At 37.7% G+C, this 17,178-nt stretch overlaps 1 protein-coding gene across 1 annotated transcript in view; it reads right to left on the bottom strand.

Annotated features, from left to right (window-relative positions):
* galnt16 (UDP-N-acetyl-alpha-D-galactosamine:polypeptide N-acetylgalactosaminyltransferase 16) overlaps positions 1 to 17,178 on the bottom strand; it is a 40,858-nt gene that overhangs the window by 20,731 nt on the left and 2,949 nt on the right. Inside the window, exons 2-6 of the mRNA XM_017699741.2 lie at positions 9,848 to 10,029; positions 8,369 to 8,467; positions 8,056 to 8,123; positions 1,371 to 1,436; positions 518 to 639 (exon numbers count right to left, since the gene is read on the bottom strand). Of these exons, the coding sequence (XP_017555230.1) occupies positions 518 to 639; positions 1,371 to 1,436; positions 8,056 to 8,123; positions 8,369 to 8,467; positions 9,848 to 10,029 (537 nt within the window). The remainder of the gene's footprint in view (positions 1 to 517; positions 640 to 1,370; positions 1,437 to 8,055; positions 8,124 to 8,368; positions 8,468 to 9,847; positions 10,030 to 17,178) is intronic.

Here is a 17,178-nt window from a genome sequence, read left to right as displayed (position 1 = left end):
GTTTGCTAGCTATGCTCAATATTAGCTGAAATATGTCACTCCCAAAACACTTGTAAAAGTGCTGATAGTGTTACCACTGGCAGTGACAAAACTACCACTGATAACTTGCAAATACAGTACAAACCATAACTACACTATGTGTTTTTTTACTCTCTGCTCACATTAATTGAAACAAAATCCATATAAGATACTATATATATATATATATATATATATATATATATATATATATATATATATATATATATATAAGATATTAGGTGAACGACTGCAACACAGTCGTTAAGCCTTTGTCAATGTATATTTGAAGCTACTTGTCAACTTGTATGGCTTTTTGTGGTCTGCTCTGGGTTTAATTTAATGCAATGATTGCAAAATGCTGAGTGGCATAACACTGTCTACTGATTTTTGCTGTATGTATGTGGAAAAATAAGCAATGTGTACACAGCATCAACTTTGTCTTTTCAGCTTCCAGCTATGTTAATGTGTAAGAGTGTGTATAACTGTGAGCACGCACCTCTTTGACTCTCTGGATCATTGGCTGTAGCCAGTCCGTGTTGACCTCACAGTGGCTGTCCAGGAAGGTGAGGATAGAAGCAGAGGCAGCGCTGGCCCCTCTGACCCGAGACCTGATCAAACCTGACCAACAGGACAGCCTTTACAATAAGCTCATTTACAGCTTCAGTAACACTGCAGCAACATATCATACAACATCTGTGACTCTATTAACTGTATTGTATAGGAATCCATCTTACTCAAGTGACATCATTTTAGTTGGTGATTATGAAATTAAAGCCAAAACATATTTCAATGGCAATTACACCCAGGCTGATGGAACCTGAGGGCATTCTTTCTTTCCATTTGCCAAATTGGCAGGTTTTAGGCTTCAAGTGGCTAAAAGCCAGCTGACTGAAAGAACAAACAGAAAGATCTAGTTACGTCCTTCTATGTTTCCACTGATAATCAAGAAATTAAAGCACCAAAGTCTAATCCAATCCAGGCCAGAGAGCCCTATGTGCGTAAACTTGCAGGCAGAATTTCTCAGATTTACTGATAAACAGCTTGAATTATTCATTTCCAGAGTAACGTTGCTGCTGTGACTGCCAAAAATGCTTTCTGTGGAAAACTGGATGTGATTTTCTTTTAAATGAGGAAAAAAAAATAACATTCATCATTCAACATCTAGCGGTCTGAATTACTAGTACAGCTGCTGAATACAGATGTTGGCACAGGGTCTAAAATTTGACCTTTCTATTTAGGAAAAAAAGTGTTGGATCTAATCAACAGCCTGGAGGTAGAGATACAAATTCTTTGTTCTTTTGTGTGCATCACTCCCAGCCCTCCTCATTACCCATGAACTTAACACTCACCCTCTCGCCGTTCATTTCTCAGACACCGCACCTTTGGGATCTGAGAGAGCAGCTGGCAATCCTCAGCTAATGAGAGAGGGGACATCAGATTACACAGAATAAAAACACACACTGATACGCACACACATATAGATGTCAACACATCACCCCCCCCCGCCCCCGCCCCACCCCACCCTCACAGTTAGTATGCATCTCACATTTGCGCAGCGCCCACAAACACATTTGTTGGCCTATAGCTGTGCTCATGTAAAGGAAGCTCTGAAAAAAAGAACAGTTAATAAATACTACATACCTTCTCTAAATGTCATATATAAACATTTTAATGCTTACAATGATAATGATTCTTCACATATATGATGATATACAGTGCTTTGCAAAAGACTTAGACATGTGAGAAAATAACATGTAAAGCAATTCATCATTCAACAACTCACTAACAACATACAGATGATACAACACATTTTGATTTGATATGTATCAGTTTTTAGTGTAACTATTTCCAAAGCTGACCTCAAGGGAGTCCAGAATTTATAGTCCCCATCAATTTCTTCTTCAGCTAATCAATACTTCATTAAATTAAATTAGGTGCTGCTGATGGAATGATGCAACAAATGTATGCAACAGCTGGAGTGCAGCAAGAAGTCAGGAACCAAAGCTGTGCTCTTTTAACCAAGATATTAATAACTTTTTAAAAATCATAAATCTTGCAATGTTTTACTGTATTTATATTTATTTATACTTTATAATTTATACTCTAATGTTGCAAAACTTACACAACACACTTCCTGCCCAGATAAATAGTTTTGAACAGCTTTGTTGGCTGCCTAAGACTTTTGCACAGTACTGGAAGTAGTGTTTTGTGACTCTCCTTTAAGGCGATTCAATTACCAACTAATTACAAATACAACTGACTGCACAAACAAAGAGCAATGGTGATGGCAAGAGTCATTTGTGTCTTTCATATACATTTTTCCAAATGTGAAATTGGTCAGTAATGAGTCAGGACATCTGAAAGGTAACTTTAAAAGCAATATACCATCTCAGGAAAATTATCAGTGCTTTCCATTCAGCTTAAGTGTCAGAGTTTGTTTATTGCACGCAGAGTTGTATAATGCATGGTTTCCCACGTGTATCTAGAGCACTATAATGACAGAAAACACCTTTTATTTTATACATAAAGCATGTGGACATAGCTTTAGAACGCACTCATTTACCTAAGCAGAACATGTGTGGCAGTCTGGAGTTTCTCCATCATGCAATTCACTTGTGGGCATCATTTAAAGAGAAGACACAGCTATGAATGCATGACGACAGTTACAACGTTAACAATTAGAGGTAAAATAGTTTTCAAATAAAACGTTCAGTTACTCAGTATTTTATCATTTAATATGTGGTTTTCATTGAAGATTTTAATTTAATTACTTAATGGTAAGAAAATAAATAAGAAATTTAATGGTAATGTAGCCTCTTAAACACCACTGAACCACCGGTAGTTCCAAAATGCATTTCGTCATATTTTTTATAACTTTTATATTTCATAAGCTACATTCAAAACGTGTGTGTCGTAAGAGAGCTGTAACTGTCTTCTTTCCAATAAAATAGATGGACAATGTAATTTTAAACCTTTATAACAAAAGACTGACAAAAAACAAAAGACACTGAAGTGAATTTTTTTGTCTACTAAAAGTCAGCACATTTTCCACAAATCTGGGCTATAAACAGGTGGCGTCTCTTCAGTGATATACTCTGTAAAAATGACTTTTACAAAATAATACAAAGAGTGTCTAAAACTTTTGGCTTTCAGCAGTAAATTCTAGGCATATAGCGATATGTGTATGATCATAAACACATTTTCTGTTAATTTGAGTGGAGCTTTTACAAAAAAAATATATACATAAATAAAAGAAAATTTTGCATTTATTTCATGCAGTTACTGAATAATTTGCCTTACGATTTCGGTATATAAATTCAGGTGGACAAACCAAAGTATACCCTGGAGAATAGGTTAATGGGGTGCTATATAATCGTAATAAACTTGATTTATTTTTTTTTTTAACAAGAAAGCATTGTGCTATTTTTGGATATTACCCAGCCCTTTTGCTGCCTATCAGCATAACTCCAACACCTTTAAAAAAAGCTGAAACCTTATGGTGCTTTAAAGTCCTATAGTTATTACTTAGACTCAATGAGCTCACAGTTTTGTGATCTTGTGTCTTATCTAATCTTATATAGTAGATTAAGAATACTTTACACTGAGCAATACAAACTGTGACACACACACACACACACACACACACACACACACTTGAAGGGCTTAGATTAACAGCAGTTCTCTACTGGCTCAACAGATCAAGCAAATCTGGCCTTCTGTAGGACCATTAACACTGACCAGCCTGATAATCCACCCACAATACACTGTATGTGAAGTAATGTCTTTGCATGTGTTTGTTGTTAAAATCTCTATTGTTTGTACTCAAATGTGTGTACATGTTTATGTGCAAGAGTTTTTTTTTTCTGTGGGCTCATGTGAATGTGTGTGCATGAGACAGAGAGAGAAAGAGGGAGAAAGAGGGAGATAGAGAGAGGGAGAGAGTGGCAATGTTCAGGAGGGGAGATAAAGTGAAGTTAAATGTATAATGTCACTCCTGAATGGGAGGGGAGAACGGACAGATGGTGAGGGGGAGGAGTAAACTCTGGATTACAGTGAGGGCAAAAGTCAAGCGCACAATATCACACACTGGCACAGCAGACGCTATACGGAGTCTGACAGACGCATTTCACACCATGTGCTTGTGCTTGGGTCTGTCTGTGTGAATCTCCACAGCTAATTCACATCTTCCATCTGCTCACATATGCATATATGTACTGCAAATGGAGTAAGAGACCCTGAGAGATTACACTCGCGAAACAGACTTTCGCCAGTCCTCAGAGAGGCTGGTGTGTGTTGACGCATGTGACCTGAATAGGTAGGGACAGACAATTTTCAAAACAGGGCTATAGCAAAATTATGAGAATTTCACTTACTGTTAAATAACGTTTAAAGATATGATGCTGTGTACTTATTTTTGAAGTCCAGCCACTGTATCTTGGTGCACTAATTGTAAAAGTGTGCTTCCCATTGAATACACTAAAACTGAATACACACAGATCTGCAAACTGACAAAATTCCAGACTCAGCATGTAACAGACATCACACAGGTAAAGTTAGAAAAATAAATATAGACAAACATCATGCATGTATTTGAGTACTGTGGGAAACTGGGAAATACCATTAGCTTCTCATTTTTTCAGTGCAAGTTAAAGCTAATTCTCTCAATGGTGAATTTCTTATAACCCCTTTTTACTCATCATTACCAGGGGCGTCAATAAATGCAGAGGGGACTCTTTATGAAGTATTTATTATCTAACCTGGCATGGTATGTACAACCTTCTGAACAGGGAAAGGACATGTTTGGTGTCTGATGTTTGCTTGTTCTGTATTTAGTTTTGCACTGTAGGTACAAGGCCACGAGGCTAACAGGTGAGCTCTTGTAGTAAAAAACTGTACATGGAACATTTTTGGTAGAAATGATATAAGCAAGGTATGGCATTATTTCATGCTCTATATTTAAAATAAAGGGGTCAATAAAATGTAAATAAAGCATAGTTTGGCTCTGTAATATAAAAGGTTGTACAGAAAAATAGAAAACAAAATAACTTAAAAAAGGTGGAATGGTTAATAAATGGTTTTTCGTTAGAGGGGCTCAACTGAATAAAATAAATATAAAATAAAGATAAAATAAATAAATCTCAGAATTCAAGAGGCATTTGTCTATATGTATGTCAAATTGTGCCAAAAAAAACAACAAAAAAAAAAAAAACACATAAGCAAGTCTATTTGAAATAAAAGACACAAAAATCTGTTTTTTTTTTTTATTTCTTGGTAGGTTAATTTTGCTCTTGTGTGCATACAATATATGTATGTACAAGTATTTTGAGTGGGAATAAATTTCCAGTGTCAACAAAGTGGCTATGTATTTTGCCAAAATTCTCCTCTTTCAATTTAAACTGATCAATCATGATCTTGGTTAGCACTTCAGTAAGGAATATCCTCACCAATCACAAGATTGGTGTGTGTAGTCCTGCCCACTCAGCTTTAACAAAACTGTTTTACCTATATTGTCTCTCTACAGTCCAAGGTCAGAGAGTCAACACGGAGAGCAGGAGGGATGGACATAACGAAACAAACACAGAATTCCAAACAATACACACCTCAAACATCAAACAAATGAAACAGTATACACAAAGACCAGTGACAAATTTAGGAAAACACAGGGCTTAAATACAGGGACACAATGAGGGTTAACCATACACAGGTGGACAACACAGGTGAAAACAATCAAGGGTGGAGTCATGAAACAAGGGGGCAGGAAAGTGAAGGATCAAAACAAAAAGCACATGGACAAGACTGGGAGGTAAACACAAGCACATGGAAGACTGGGAGGGGCCAAAAATGACACTCACATAGTTTACAGATAGGTTTGATAAGCGATTGTTAAGCCATGTTTTATTGTGTTTCGATCTTTTTTTCATTTTGCTGGATGTTTAATGTAACACAATAAGAACTTTTCCTACATTTTACACCGTGTTCCCCAAGACTTTAACAACTAACCATGATTTAGGCAGGCTGTTTGGACAGTGCCTATTAGCCCTTCCATTATTTGTAGGCTACATTAGCTTTGTAGCTTTAGTGCAAAAGTTAGACACCAGCCATATCATGGCCTGTTGAATACATTTGAGGTTTTTCTGCCAGTTTTTCTCTTACAAAATCTCACATGTATTTCACATGTGAAAAAAAAACATTTTGTTTTTGTATAGATCACATGTTAAATAGTGTTCACATGTGAAAAATGTGAGATAGCATGTGAAAAAATATGATTACGTCTAAACATGTTTATTTAAATATATGTGACTTTTTCTGTAAGGGATTCCCTTAAGACCAGTGAGGTGTCTAGAGTCTTTTACGAGTCAGTAAGAGTCACATGCAAATCATGCCAATTGCGCTGCTTGATTTAGAAGGGGGAGAAAAATCCTGCCTTCCCACAGATGTCCTGAAACAGCCTGGGCTAATTTACCACAGCTCACATCTCTGCAAAAACATGCTCTCTGGCTTTTTACATACAGACAGAGGCTATTAGACAGCATGTAGCCTGGCAGCCTGATTCCTACTTCCACATGCATCCTGGCATGCAAGAGCGTTCTATCGCATGCACCCTGGCAGGACTGCTGACTTGAGTAATGAGCACAGCCAGGCCAGCAAACAGATTAGCAGCTTTTTGGCTAATTTGTAAGAAATAATGAGTATGGATAAACAGTCTCTCTCTCACTCAGTCACTCAGTCACGTCACTCCTACCAGTATATGCATGTGCACAAGCTGTGTTTGCAATCAAAAATCGTATAGCCCTGACATGAGCCAGCCTTGATCACCCTTCCGTGTGTGTGAGACATATGTGGTGGCAATCAATGGTAATCTTATGGGCCCAGTGCAAAAAAGGGCACTCCCATAGAAAAAATGGCTTCCAATTAAAAAAATGCAATTGTTGAGTTTTAAACACAATCAACCCTCTTTATAAAGAGGTATATTTTATTTTACTTTATAAAAAAATAATTAATAATGTAGGTTAAAATGCTTCCCAAGGATGAGATGCATCAGAGATAAGCAGACATCAGAATGGTCTGTGAAGTGTCAATGGATGTTAACTCGTGAGGTGTAGTATTGCGCAAAAGTCAGAGATCCCTCTTCACTTATTTAATTTCCAGTCAAAATGTCCATTAAGGTCTTGATTTTTCAAGAGATATTTCAGAAAAGATCAGATACAAGCTAATCCACTTGCACAAGAAAGAACACAAAACTTTTTAAACAATATTGAGTGAATGAGACTCATAACCACCAAAACTGTCACTATCAGATTAGTAGTACTTAAAACTGTCATCTTTCATGCCATCCTTCAAATGTGAGGAGATAACACTATTTTGAACGAAGCTGTTACTGAGAAAAGCAAATAGTCAAGAAAGAACATTTCACTGCTGTTGGAACAAAACCGCACATCTTGAATGTTTTGTTGTGTTTTCAGTTTTTGCCATAATTTGAAAATGCCTGTCGCTCTTTACATTGTGTGTAAATTTCATGAGGCCATTCTGGAAGTTAAGTGAATGGAATGTACTGTAAGTACTGTATGTTGTTAAGAAATAAGACATTTCTGTGAGTCATCATTGTACAATTATGTCAGTATCCATACAAGGGACCTGTATTTTAGAGTTAACAAGTTCAACGTGGGAATCCCTGTCATATGGGCCTCAGTGCGATTGCTCCTCTCCCCCTGGCTCCCCCAGTAGTTACACCACTGGTGGTATTCAGAAAATAAAGAGTATATTATCCACTGAGTGAGATCACTGTACTTATTTGAATTTTGTAAAAGAGGAAAATGTTGACTGCCAACACTGAATGAAACCAATTACACTGGAGCTTTATTTTAGACAGGAGAGCTCATTTTCTTCTCTATGACTACCAGAGATTTGAATAATTGACATAGACTTTAATGGCATTGTCAGAACCACTCATGCATTCATTACTAACTATATCAATTTACTACTTCCATCTGTGTGTGTCTGTGTGCGTATAATTTGGGGGAAAAAACTACTTACGGTCTGAGCTGAAGTCATCCACAAGAATAATCTCCTGTATCAAATAGGGTGGACTTCTGATCAGTACACTGAGGCAGAGACAGAGAGAAGGAGAGTGTTACTGGACACTGCTCTAATGTGCAATATTCTTAGAAGTGCAACTGAAAACTAATACCCCTGTGATGTTTCCTTTCTTGCACTCTAATATTAATTGAGCTCCGACTTCAAAGGCACTTAATTTCTCACTATGCTGTGAGTGCTGCAGACTGCGGAATGCAGTGAGCACTGTGTTAGAGAGGTTTGTATCAGCCATGTGAATTTTTATGACTGTTACCTTTTAATGGTGCGCAGGAGGGTAGAGCGAGCTTCATTGTGGAAGGTGATGATGATGCTGGTGGAGGGCAGGTCAGGGTCAAAAGTTATTGAGGCACACCTGAAAGACAGAAAATATATTATGTCCTACATGTGGTGGGACTCTGCAGTGTGTATGCGTCACTACGGCAGAGTTGCAAAAAGAATTTTCTGCATAAAGATAAACAACTAAATCAGTGATGAACATTGAGTGTAGAAGTTAATAAACTACTGGGAAGGAAAAAGGAATCTAGCATGTCTGTTTGAGAAAAGCGATATAGACAAGTAATACATTAAAATATTGAATTTGCAGCAAAAGCTTTATTAAGTGTTAACACAACATTGTTACATGATAATGTATTTCCTAGTCTAAGATACTAAATTATTAAAATATAAAATCAGAGTTTCACTGAATTACTTGTCTGTACATTTTCTCTCTGACTTTTTTCTCTGACGTAACAGAACTAATACCTGAATAGTTTTTATTACCTTTAAATTTGTTGCCAGAGGAGTTACAACACATGCATGTTCACTTTGGCCAGAGTAAAATGCATCAGCATGCAAAATTGGAACTGTCTTAATGCAACCATGTTTTCTATCTGAGAAATAACATTATTAACAAAGAAGAATACATTATGGAGTCTGCCAAAACACTGACCTTTTGATGTCAGTATGGTAAGCAACAGGTTTTTAACAGATGACTAAAAATCTGGAAAGTAGTAAAATGTTTACTTATATTGGCATTGCTGCTGAACTCAGTGATTCTATAACAATTCCTTCATTGTCTGGATTGTATTCTTTATGCCCACCAAAAAGCTTCATTGTCACTTTAAAATAACTTCTTTTTACCTTTTCCTGGGGGAACAAAGCTCCAAACAACCCTACGGGGGCAGGCTTCAGAACTTGTCACCTTTTTCACTGGTCACCATGTCTGAATATGGCAGGTTTGAAATTATAATCCTCAGGATTAGATGTTTTGCCATGCCTGCTAATGTAGCGCACATTGAGTAATATATAAAATGAGCTACGTTAGTAATGTGGTTGATGCTCAGTGTTCTCTTTATAACAAATGTATACAAGAATTTCATGAGATAATTATGGAACCCTTTGAATTTTAAGGCATTCATTTAATCCCTGAACAGAAACTACAGCTCTACTTAAAAATCTTACAGCCGCCACGGTCAATAATTATGAATTACTTAGTATTTGTGAGAAAAAATGTAACTTGTGTAGTTGTAGGAGTATGAGAGGAAAGGAAGCCTGCCAATTCTTAGTTTAAGGGCTTAAATTAGTCACAAAAATATGACTTGTAGCATCATATGAAGCAGTAAGTTATTTCTCCTACTCGGTTTAATGTGTGTGGGTGTGTGTTACCCATGTTGCTGTGAGTGCATTTTGGAATGCTTGCCAAAAGTGCGTGAATGTGTGTGTATGTATGTGTGTTTGCATAAATGTACAATACCTGTAGTGTCGAGTGTCCCTAATGGCCCTTTCACTGCCCAGTCTGTCACTCTCCTGCAGGTTGAAAGCATGATCTCTGTATGGATCCTCTCCAGCTTTCAGCTGCTTACTGGCTAAATAGGCTCTCTCATCAAAAGTGCCCAGTAACTGCCCCTGCTGCTCTCCCCTTGGAGGGTGGGTCACCTTAGACAGAGAAAGAGTTAAAGAATAAGCCACATAAAGAATAAGAAAAAAACTGTCATTTCCCGTTTGCTGCAGCAAAGCTGGAGAAAAAGTTAATATTTACGATTAAATGATTCAAAGGCAGCAAAACACATCACCCACTATATAAATTGCACCCTTTGTTTTAGCAACCACATCAGTTTCCCCTCGTAAGCATTTCCGTGTCATTAGTGCTCAGCAAGAACTGGCTACAGTAGAAGCTAATTAACAGTACCAGATGTATCTGCAACCTAACTCTGTGAGAATAATCACTATGTCATACAGTCTGTAGTGTCACAAAAACAAGCCAAACTTCAAAACCTTGCATATCCTTTATTCCTCAGACCTTCTGCAGGCAGTGGTGTGTATGGTGTATGAAATGTATGGTGTGAGGGAAAACATGACATGGATCAAAAAAGGACCAAAGGAATATGGATATGTGGTCATTTAGTGCATTTATGACTAGATCCACATAGCATTAGTCAGGCGTGTGGTAATCTTTTCCACAGTACTTTAGCATTTCAAATTATGCCATTATATAACATGACAGTTATGATTATGCTGCACATGGCACATTGAATGAAGATACAAATGAAAAGGATTTCCTGATGAATTCTGAAATGTTAATCATTATCATAGGACAAATACAGTGCACTCCGCTGCCTCACCAACTGCAGCCTCACTGCTGTAAACATCAGCGCACATCCTTTCAAAATGCTTCCATAAACATGCTGTGTATGGATTAAGAACTTCAGTACACTTGGCTCTGGATTGAAGCTGCGGTGGGTCCAGGCCTGACCACCAGCTGGATGCATGGTCAAAGGAGAAGACTGGAAAAAATAGAACAGACCAAAGTACTGGATGTGCAGGAATAGGAGGAGAGCAGTGAGAAAGGAGTTAAAAGCATCTTGAAAAAATAAGGCAAAGTCAGGGGAGTACAGTGGTGGGAGGAGTATTTATTTATTTAGTAGTTATTAATGATCTGTTGGGATAAGCTTCAGATACTATGACCTCACTTTCCATTTCCGGAGGAAAAAAAAGAGATGCTGACAAAGTGTTTTTTTCATTTGTAATCCACTAGACTGCAAATGAACCGGCATTCACAAAATGCTAGAAGTGTCTCTGAACAAGATCTGAATGTGATAAGAGTATGACAGTTCTATATGCACTCTGTTCTGGTATCTGATCTCACTCCAGACACAGGCTCTGGTGATAATACAGCCAGACTGATTTTAATGCACAATCCCCTAACTGCAGCGAGGTAGACTAACCTATGACCCTAAGAGCAGCGAGGTAGACTAACCTATGACCCTAAGAGCAGCGAGGTAGACTAACCTATTTCCCCAACTGCAACAGTGGTCAGATTAGCCTGAAATCATACTTAAGAAAAGTACAAAAGGAGTTGGCCATAAAACTACACAAATACTGAGAAATTTACAGAAGTTACATCAGTGCTTCTTAAATGCTGCATGGTGAGCTGCAATCCAATAGAGTGGGAACCCACAAATATACTTCCAACAACTCACACTAATTTCTGATTTAAGCCAGGCCTACTTTTGCAACAAATACAAATAGTTATCTGTTGGATCTTTATATGAGCAAATAGCAGTGGTCTCGAACAACCGTAAGGCAGTCTATTTTAAATGTAATATCAGAGGGGTTTTGTTCCAAAGTGCATTAAAAACCACTTTCCTGTGATACACATTAGGAGTGAGCTTTACACACAGAACACATCAATGCTATTTCATGATTAATATCAGCCTTATTCAAGAAATACAAATGTGTTTTTTGACAAATGATTTACAACCCCAATTCCAATGAAGTTGGGACATTGTGTAAAACATAAATAAAAACAGAATATGATGATTTGCAAATCCTTTTCAACCTATATTCAATCAAATACACTACAAAGACAAGATATTTAATGTTCAAACGGATAAACTTTATTGTTTTTTGCAAATATTCACTCATTTTGAATTTGATGCCTGCAACATGTTCCAAAGAAGTTGGGACAGGGGCAACAAAAGACTGGGAAAGTTTAGGAATGCTCAAAAAACACCTGTTTGGAACATTCCACAGGTGAAGAGGTTAATTGGAAACAGGTGAGTGTCATGATTGGGTATAAAGGGAGCATCCCTGAAAGGCTCAGTCGTTCACAAGCAAAGATGGGGCGTGGTTCACCACTTTGTGAACAACTGCATGAGCAAATATTCCAACAGTTTAAGAACAATGTTTCTCAATGTGCAATTGCAAGGAATTTAGGGATTTCATCATCTACAGTCCATAAGATCATCAAAAGATTCAAAGAATCTGGAGAAATCTCTGCAAATAAGCAGCAAGGCAGAAAACTAACATTGAATGCCCGTGACCTTTGATTCCTCAGACGGCACTGCATTAAAAACTGACATCATTCTGTAATGGATATTATCACATGGGCTCAGGAACACTTCAGAAAACTACTGTCAATGAACACAGTTCGTCGCTCCATCTACAAGTGCAAGTTAAAACTCTGCCATGCAAAGTGAAAGCCATATATCAACAACACCCAGAAACACCGCCGGCTTCTCTGAGCCAGAGCTCATCTGAGATGGACTGATGCAAAGTGAAAAAGTGTCCTGTGGTCTGGCGAGTCCACATTTCAAATTGTTTTTGGAAATCATGGATGTCGTGTCCTCCGGGCCAAAGAGGAAAAGGACTGTCAGGATTGTTATCAGCACAAAGTTCAAAAGCCAGCATCTCTGATGGTGTGGGGGTGTGTTAGTGCCCATGGCATGGGTAACTTGCACATCTGTGAAGGCACCATTAATGCTGAAAGGTACATACAGGTTTTGGAGCAACATATGCTGCCATCCAAGCAATGTCTTTTTCAGGAATGTCCCCGCTTATTTCAGCAAGACAATCCCAAGCCACATTCTGCACATGTTACAACAGCATGGCTTCGTAGTAAAAGAGTGCAGGTACTAGACTGGCCTGCCTGCAGTCCAGACCTGTCTCCCACTGAAAATGTGTGGTGTATTATGAAGCGCAAAATACGAAAACAGAGACCCCGGACTGTTGACCAACTGAAGTTGTACATCAAGCAAGAATGGGAAAGAATTCCACCTACAAAGCTTCAACAATTAGTGTCGTCAGTTCCCAAACGCTTACTGTGTTGTTGTTAGTGTTGTTAAAAGGAAAGGTGATGTAACACAGTGGTAAACATGCCCCTGTCCCAACTTCTTCGGAATGTGTTGCAGACATCAAATTCAAAGTGAATATTTGCAAAAACATAAAGTTTGTCCATTTGAACATTAAAAATCTCGTGTCTTTGTAGTGTATTCAATTGAATATAGGTTGAAAAGGATTTGCAAATCATCGTATTCTGTTTTTATTTATGTTTTACACAATGTCCCAACTTCATTGGAATTAGGATTGTACATGTCAGCTGTTCTTTTTTCAAACCTCCTCCTGGTACAATTTAAGCATACAAAACATGCTGAAATTAATTTTTTATCTATTTAACAGAGGGTGTCAAAAAGTATCTTTCAAGAATCATATCAAACTCATAGAACTGCTACTGGCATCAAGATAAAATAACGTGGAATAAGAATGTAAAGTGCAACCTTCTGCTTCTTCCTGCAGGGTAAAATCTGCTTCTAGAAGCAGATTTCCATTCTTTTTTAATCCATGCAAATGTACAGTTCCATCTGAATTCCAAACTAGAGATAATCAGATGCATCTCCCCCCAGCCTTGTTAAGAAGCATCTGCAGAGTCAGATAATAGATGCACAGTCAGATTGTCCGCGCTCATGCACTGATGATTTTTACTCACATTAATTCAGGTGAAGAGCTGAAGAGCACCTGGTGTCTCAAATGCCTGAGGAGAGCAGGTGGAATTTACAGTCGTCTGAAAGCTCAAAATGGGAGAGCACCAGCTCCTTCACTGAGAACGTGGTGTTCTGTAAAGACTGGGATGTTCAGGGATAGTCAAGAAGTGGCGTGATTCAACTTTTCAAATGTTTGCCTTGAAATGTTACATTTGCAGGTATCTACATGTTTGTAGAGGCGTGAAGCGTAAATCGATCATTTGGAATGAAACTGCATTCCTCAACTTACACATCTGGGCTCATCTTCACCCAGTGCCTGAAAAAGACAGCTGATCTAAGCTCAGGTTCCTCCCACGCTCATGAAGAGGATAGTCATAGAAACAGATCCCTAATCAGCACTCCAATGTGCTTTCTGAGATAAGTAAAAGATAAGTAAATCAAGGAAGACTTTACTTTCTGAAACTCTTAAAAGAGTCTAATTTGACTTTCAGCCCTTATTATTGAACCAGAGGTAGTGTATACCTAGGGATGCACTAGTTCAGGAATTTTGGCTCGATGCTGGCATCCCATACTTTTCACGTACATGTATGTCAATACTGATGCTGATGCCAAAGAAACACATTTACACAATGTAGGCTAGATCCACCAGGATGACCATTACATAGAAATGTGACTTTCACTCATAAACGGTTACTATTATAGCAAAATTGATTCACATTTTAACACTGTATGCAAGCAATAAATGCTCAATCACATATTAGTAAAAATTGTATGTGAAATCAACAGCGTTTTCAGTGAAATCAGACATTTGGTACAAGTTATTTATTTTTCATGTGTCAGAAAAAAAGAATTCTGCAACGCCTTGAACACTAAGTATTAATCTCTCTCTATTTAATTTGTCCACTCTTTTGTGCACCTACAGCCACTTTACCTCATCCATTGCTCCAACTTTAAAACAAGTAAGTTGCAGTTGTGTCCTCCCAACAAAAGCTGCTCCCAAAAGAATCACTGAAATCCCCTTCACCAGCCTTGACCCAAACACACTTTAACGGTCTTGAACATTTTTTCGTCATGTACATCTAAAATGGCTAAAGGAGAAATTTCTGAAGAGATTAGATCAGATCTCAGTTGCGTAAGGAAGGGAAAGGTCAAACGAAAATAAATGAAAAGGCAGTTTCCATGACTGAAGTAAAAATAAATATTGAAAAAAATGAAACTAATGATTACTATATAATCGTCAGTTTGAAATGATCACAATTATTTAAGCCAAGTGTAATCATTTTTCACAGTAATTAGATTTCACAGTCATAGTGTGTTGCAACAGGCAAAATGTGAATTTTTGTGTTGGGTTAAGGCAAATAAAAAAAATAAAATAAAGAAAATTGTAAAAGTTCTAACATCGAACTTCATTCTCTGATATGTGAGCTATGACTAACATTTTCAGCATGTATGCTAAATGAATGTGTTTTTCTCTTATATTTTCACTCTGGTGAAGAACATGTAGCTTTGCTTAACTCTACTGATAACTCTGTCTTACTGAAGATGTCTGTTTGAGATTGTGTTCAGTACTCAACCTGCTTCAGGGATAGAAAATAAGGTGGATTATCAGCCAATCTTGCCATTTAAGCTTGTATTTTAATAGTTCCAAACAGTGAACAAAACATTTAATTACAATAATTTATATAACAATTTATTGCCAGCAGAAATTGTGACAGCCATAGATTTTTTCCTAACCACTGTTCAAGACCTGCTAGACCACCAAAGCTGTCATCATCAGATAAACAGTACTTAAAGCTTTCATTTTTAAGAGGAAGGAGAAAATCAAACTACAGATCTGAAAAAAATCCACAGTTGTTTCTATCCATACTTCCACTGTTAGAAGACAACACAACACTGAGTCTGATGGTATTCATCCCTGAAGAGTCCATATCTTACATTTTTCTTAATGTTTTTTTTTTTTTACTTTTCCCTGAGGTCCACTTATGTTTGTGTGGTTTTATACACCAAAAAAATCATTTTCACATGACCATTTCCAACTTCTCTTTATCTCTTAGAGTTACTGTACCATTAAGACTGATATATGTGAATAAGGTCTGTTCAGGATGCCCTGTATTACACCTCATTATGAAAGCAGACTGAAACACTCCTTAATACTTCAGTGTGCGTGGGTGGGGCTAAACTGCCATATGCAGAACAGGTTGATAAATATAAATGCACTGATTTTCATGGCACACAAAAGCAGTTCATTAAAACTGGGCTGTTTTTTGCAGACTAGTTTCTATATATGTGCTATACAGACAGGGGAGTGAAAGACACGGTTTTAAAACTTTAACAGTGTTTACACACTATACCAAGCTTTTATTTCAACAAAAGCAAGGAAAAATAGGTTTTCAATGATATGGGCCCATTAAACAATCATCTGCCAGTCCTGCACACTGAACAGATATTCAGCAGCTGCATAAGTGGCAACAGCACTGCCTCTTCATATCCCCACAAGGATGCATGAGAAAGCCCCAATAACCAAAGCCAAAATGAACACACAGTCCAGAGTCAGTAATGACACAATCTAATCATTTTAGTTTACATAAAACAGAGGATAGAGTTCATCTCTGTGGGAACCAAACTTGCACAAGTTCTGCATTCAGCTCTGAGCCAGAATTCATCAGATAAGAAAGAAGGAAGGAAGGAAGATAGAAAAACGAAAGAAGGAAGGAAGAAGAGAGAGAAAGAAAGAAACAAACAAACAAAACAAACAAAACAAACAAAGCAACAAAACATTCCAGAAGAAAAATTCTGCTCTGCTGCCAAATCGCAGAACACAATACTGTTAACCAGGCAGCCTTTCACAGTGTTGCTTCCAGAATAAACTGCAGGTGGATGATAGCAAAAGGGTCATTTCATCTCATTTCAGGTGTGATGGAAGCAGAGCCAAAACTAAAAAGGCAGATCAAACATCAAAGCAGCCAGCTAAAGTGAAGGGGGGGGTTGTGTTACAAGTGCTGTTTGGCTCTTGTGAACACGTCTCTTATTAAACTAGAAGCCGTGCTGATCTGGATCACTGCTCACAATGAAGTCACATGATGAGGGAGGGTGATACACTGCACCGCACCAACACCACGAGAACAAGCCCACTGTCAGTGAACTGCTATACAGAAACAGTTCACAATATACTTCAAACCCAATTTGCACTCTTGTACTGGAAGCCTGAATCATACTTTACTGTTGCTGATCAGAAGAACCTTAATCTACATAAGGCACAGGAGAAGAAGCAGACAGATAAAAGAGAAAAATGGTGCAAGTAAGCACTTATGAGAACTTTAAAGGG

Source organism: Pygocentrus nattereri, chromosome 10 (assembly GCF_015220715.1).
Source record: "Pygocentrus nattereri isolate fPygNat1 chromosome 10, fPygNat1.pri, whole genome shotgun sequence".
Taxonomy (NCBI): Eukaryota; Metazoa; Chordata; class Actinopteri; order Characiformes; family Serrasalmidae; genus Pygocentrus; species Pygocentrus nattereri.
This window is presented reverse-complemented; position numbering and strand designations above follow the sequence as displayed.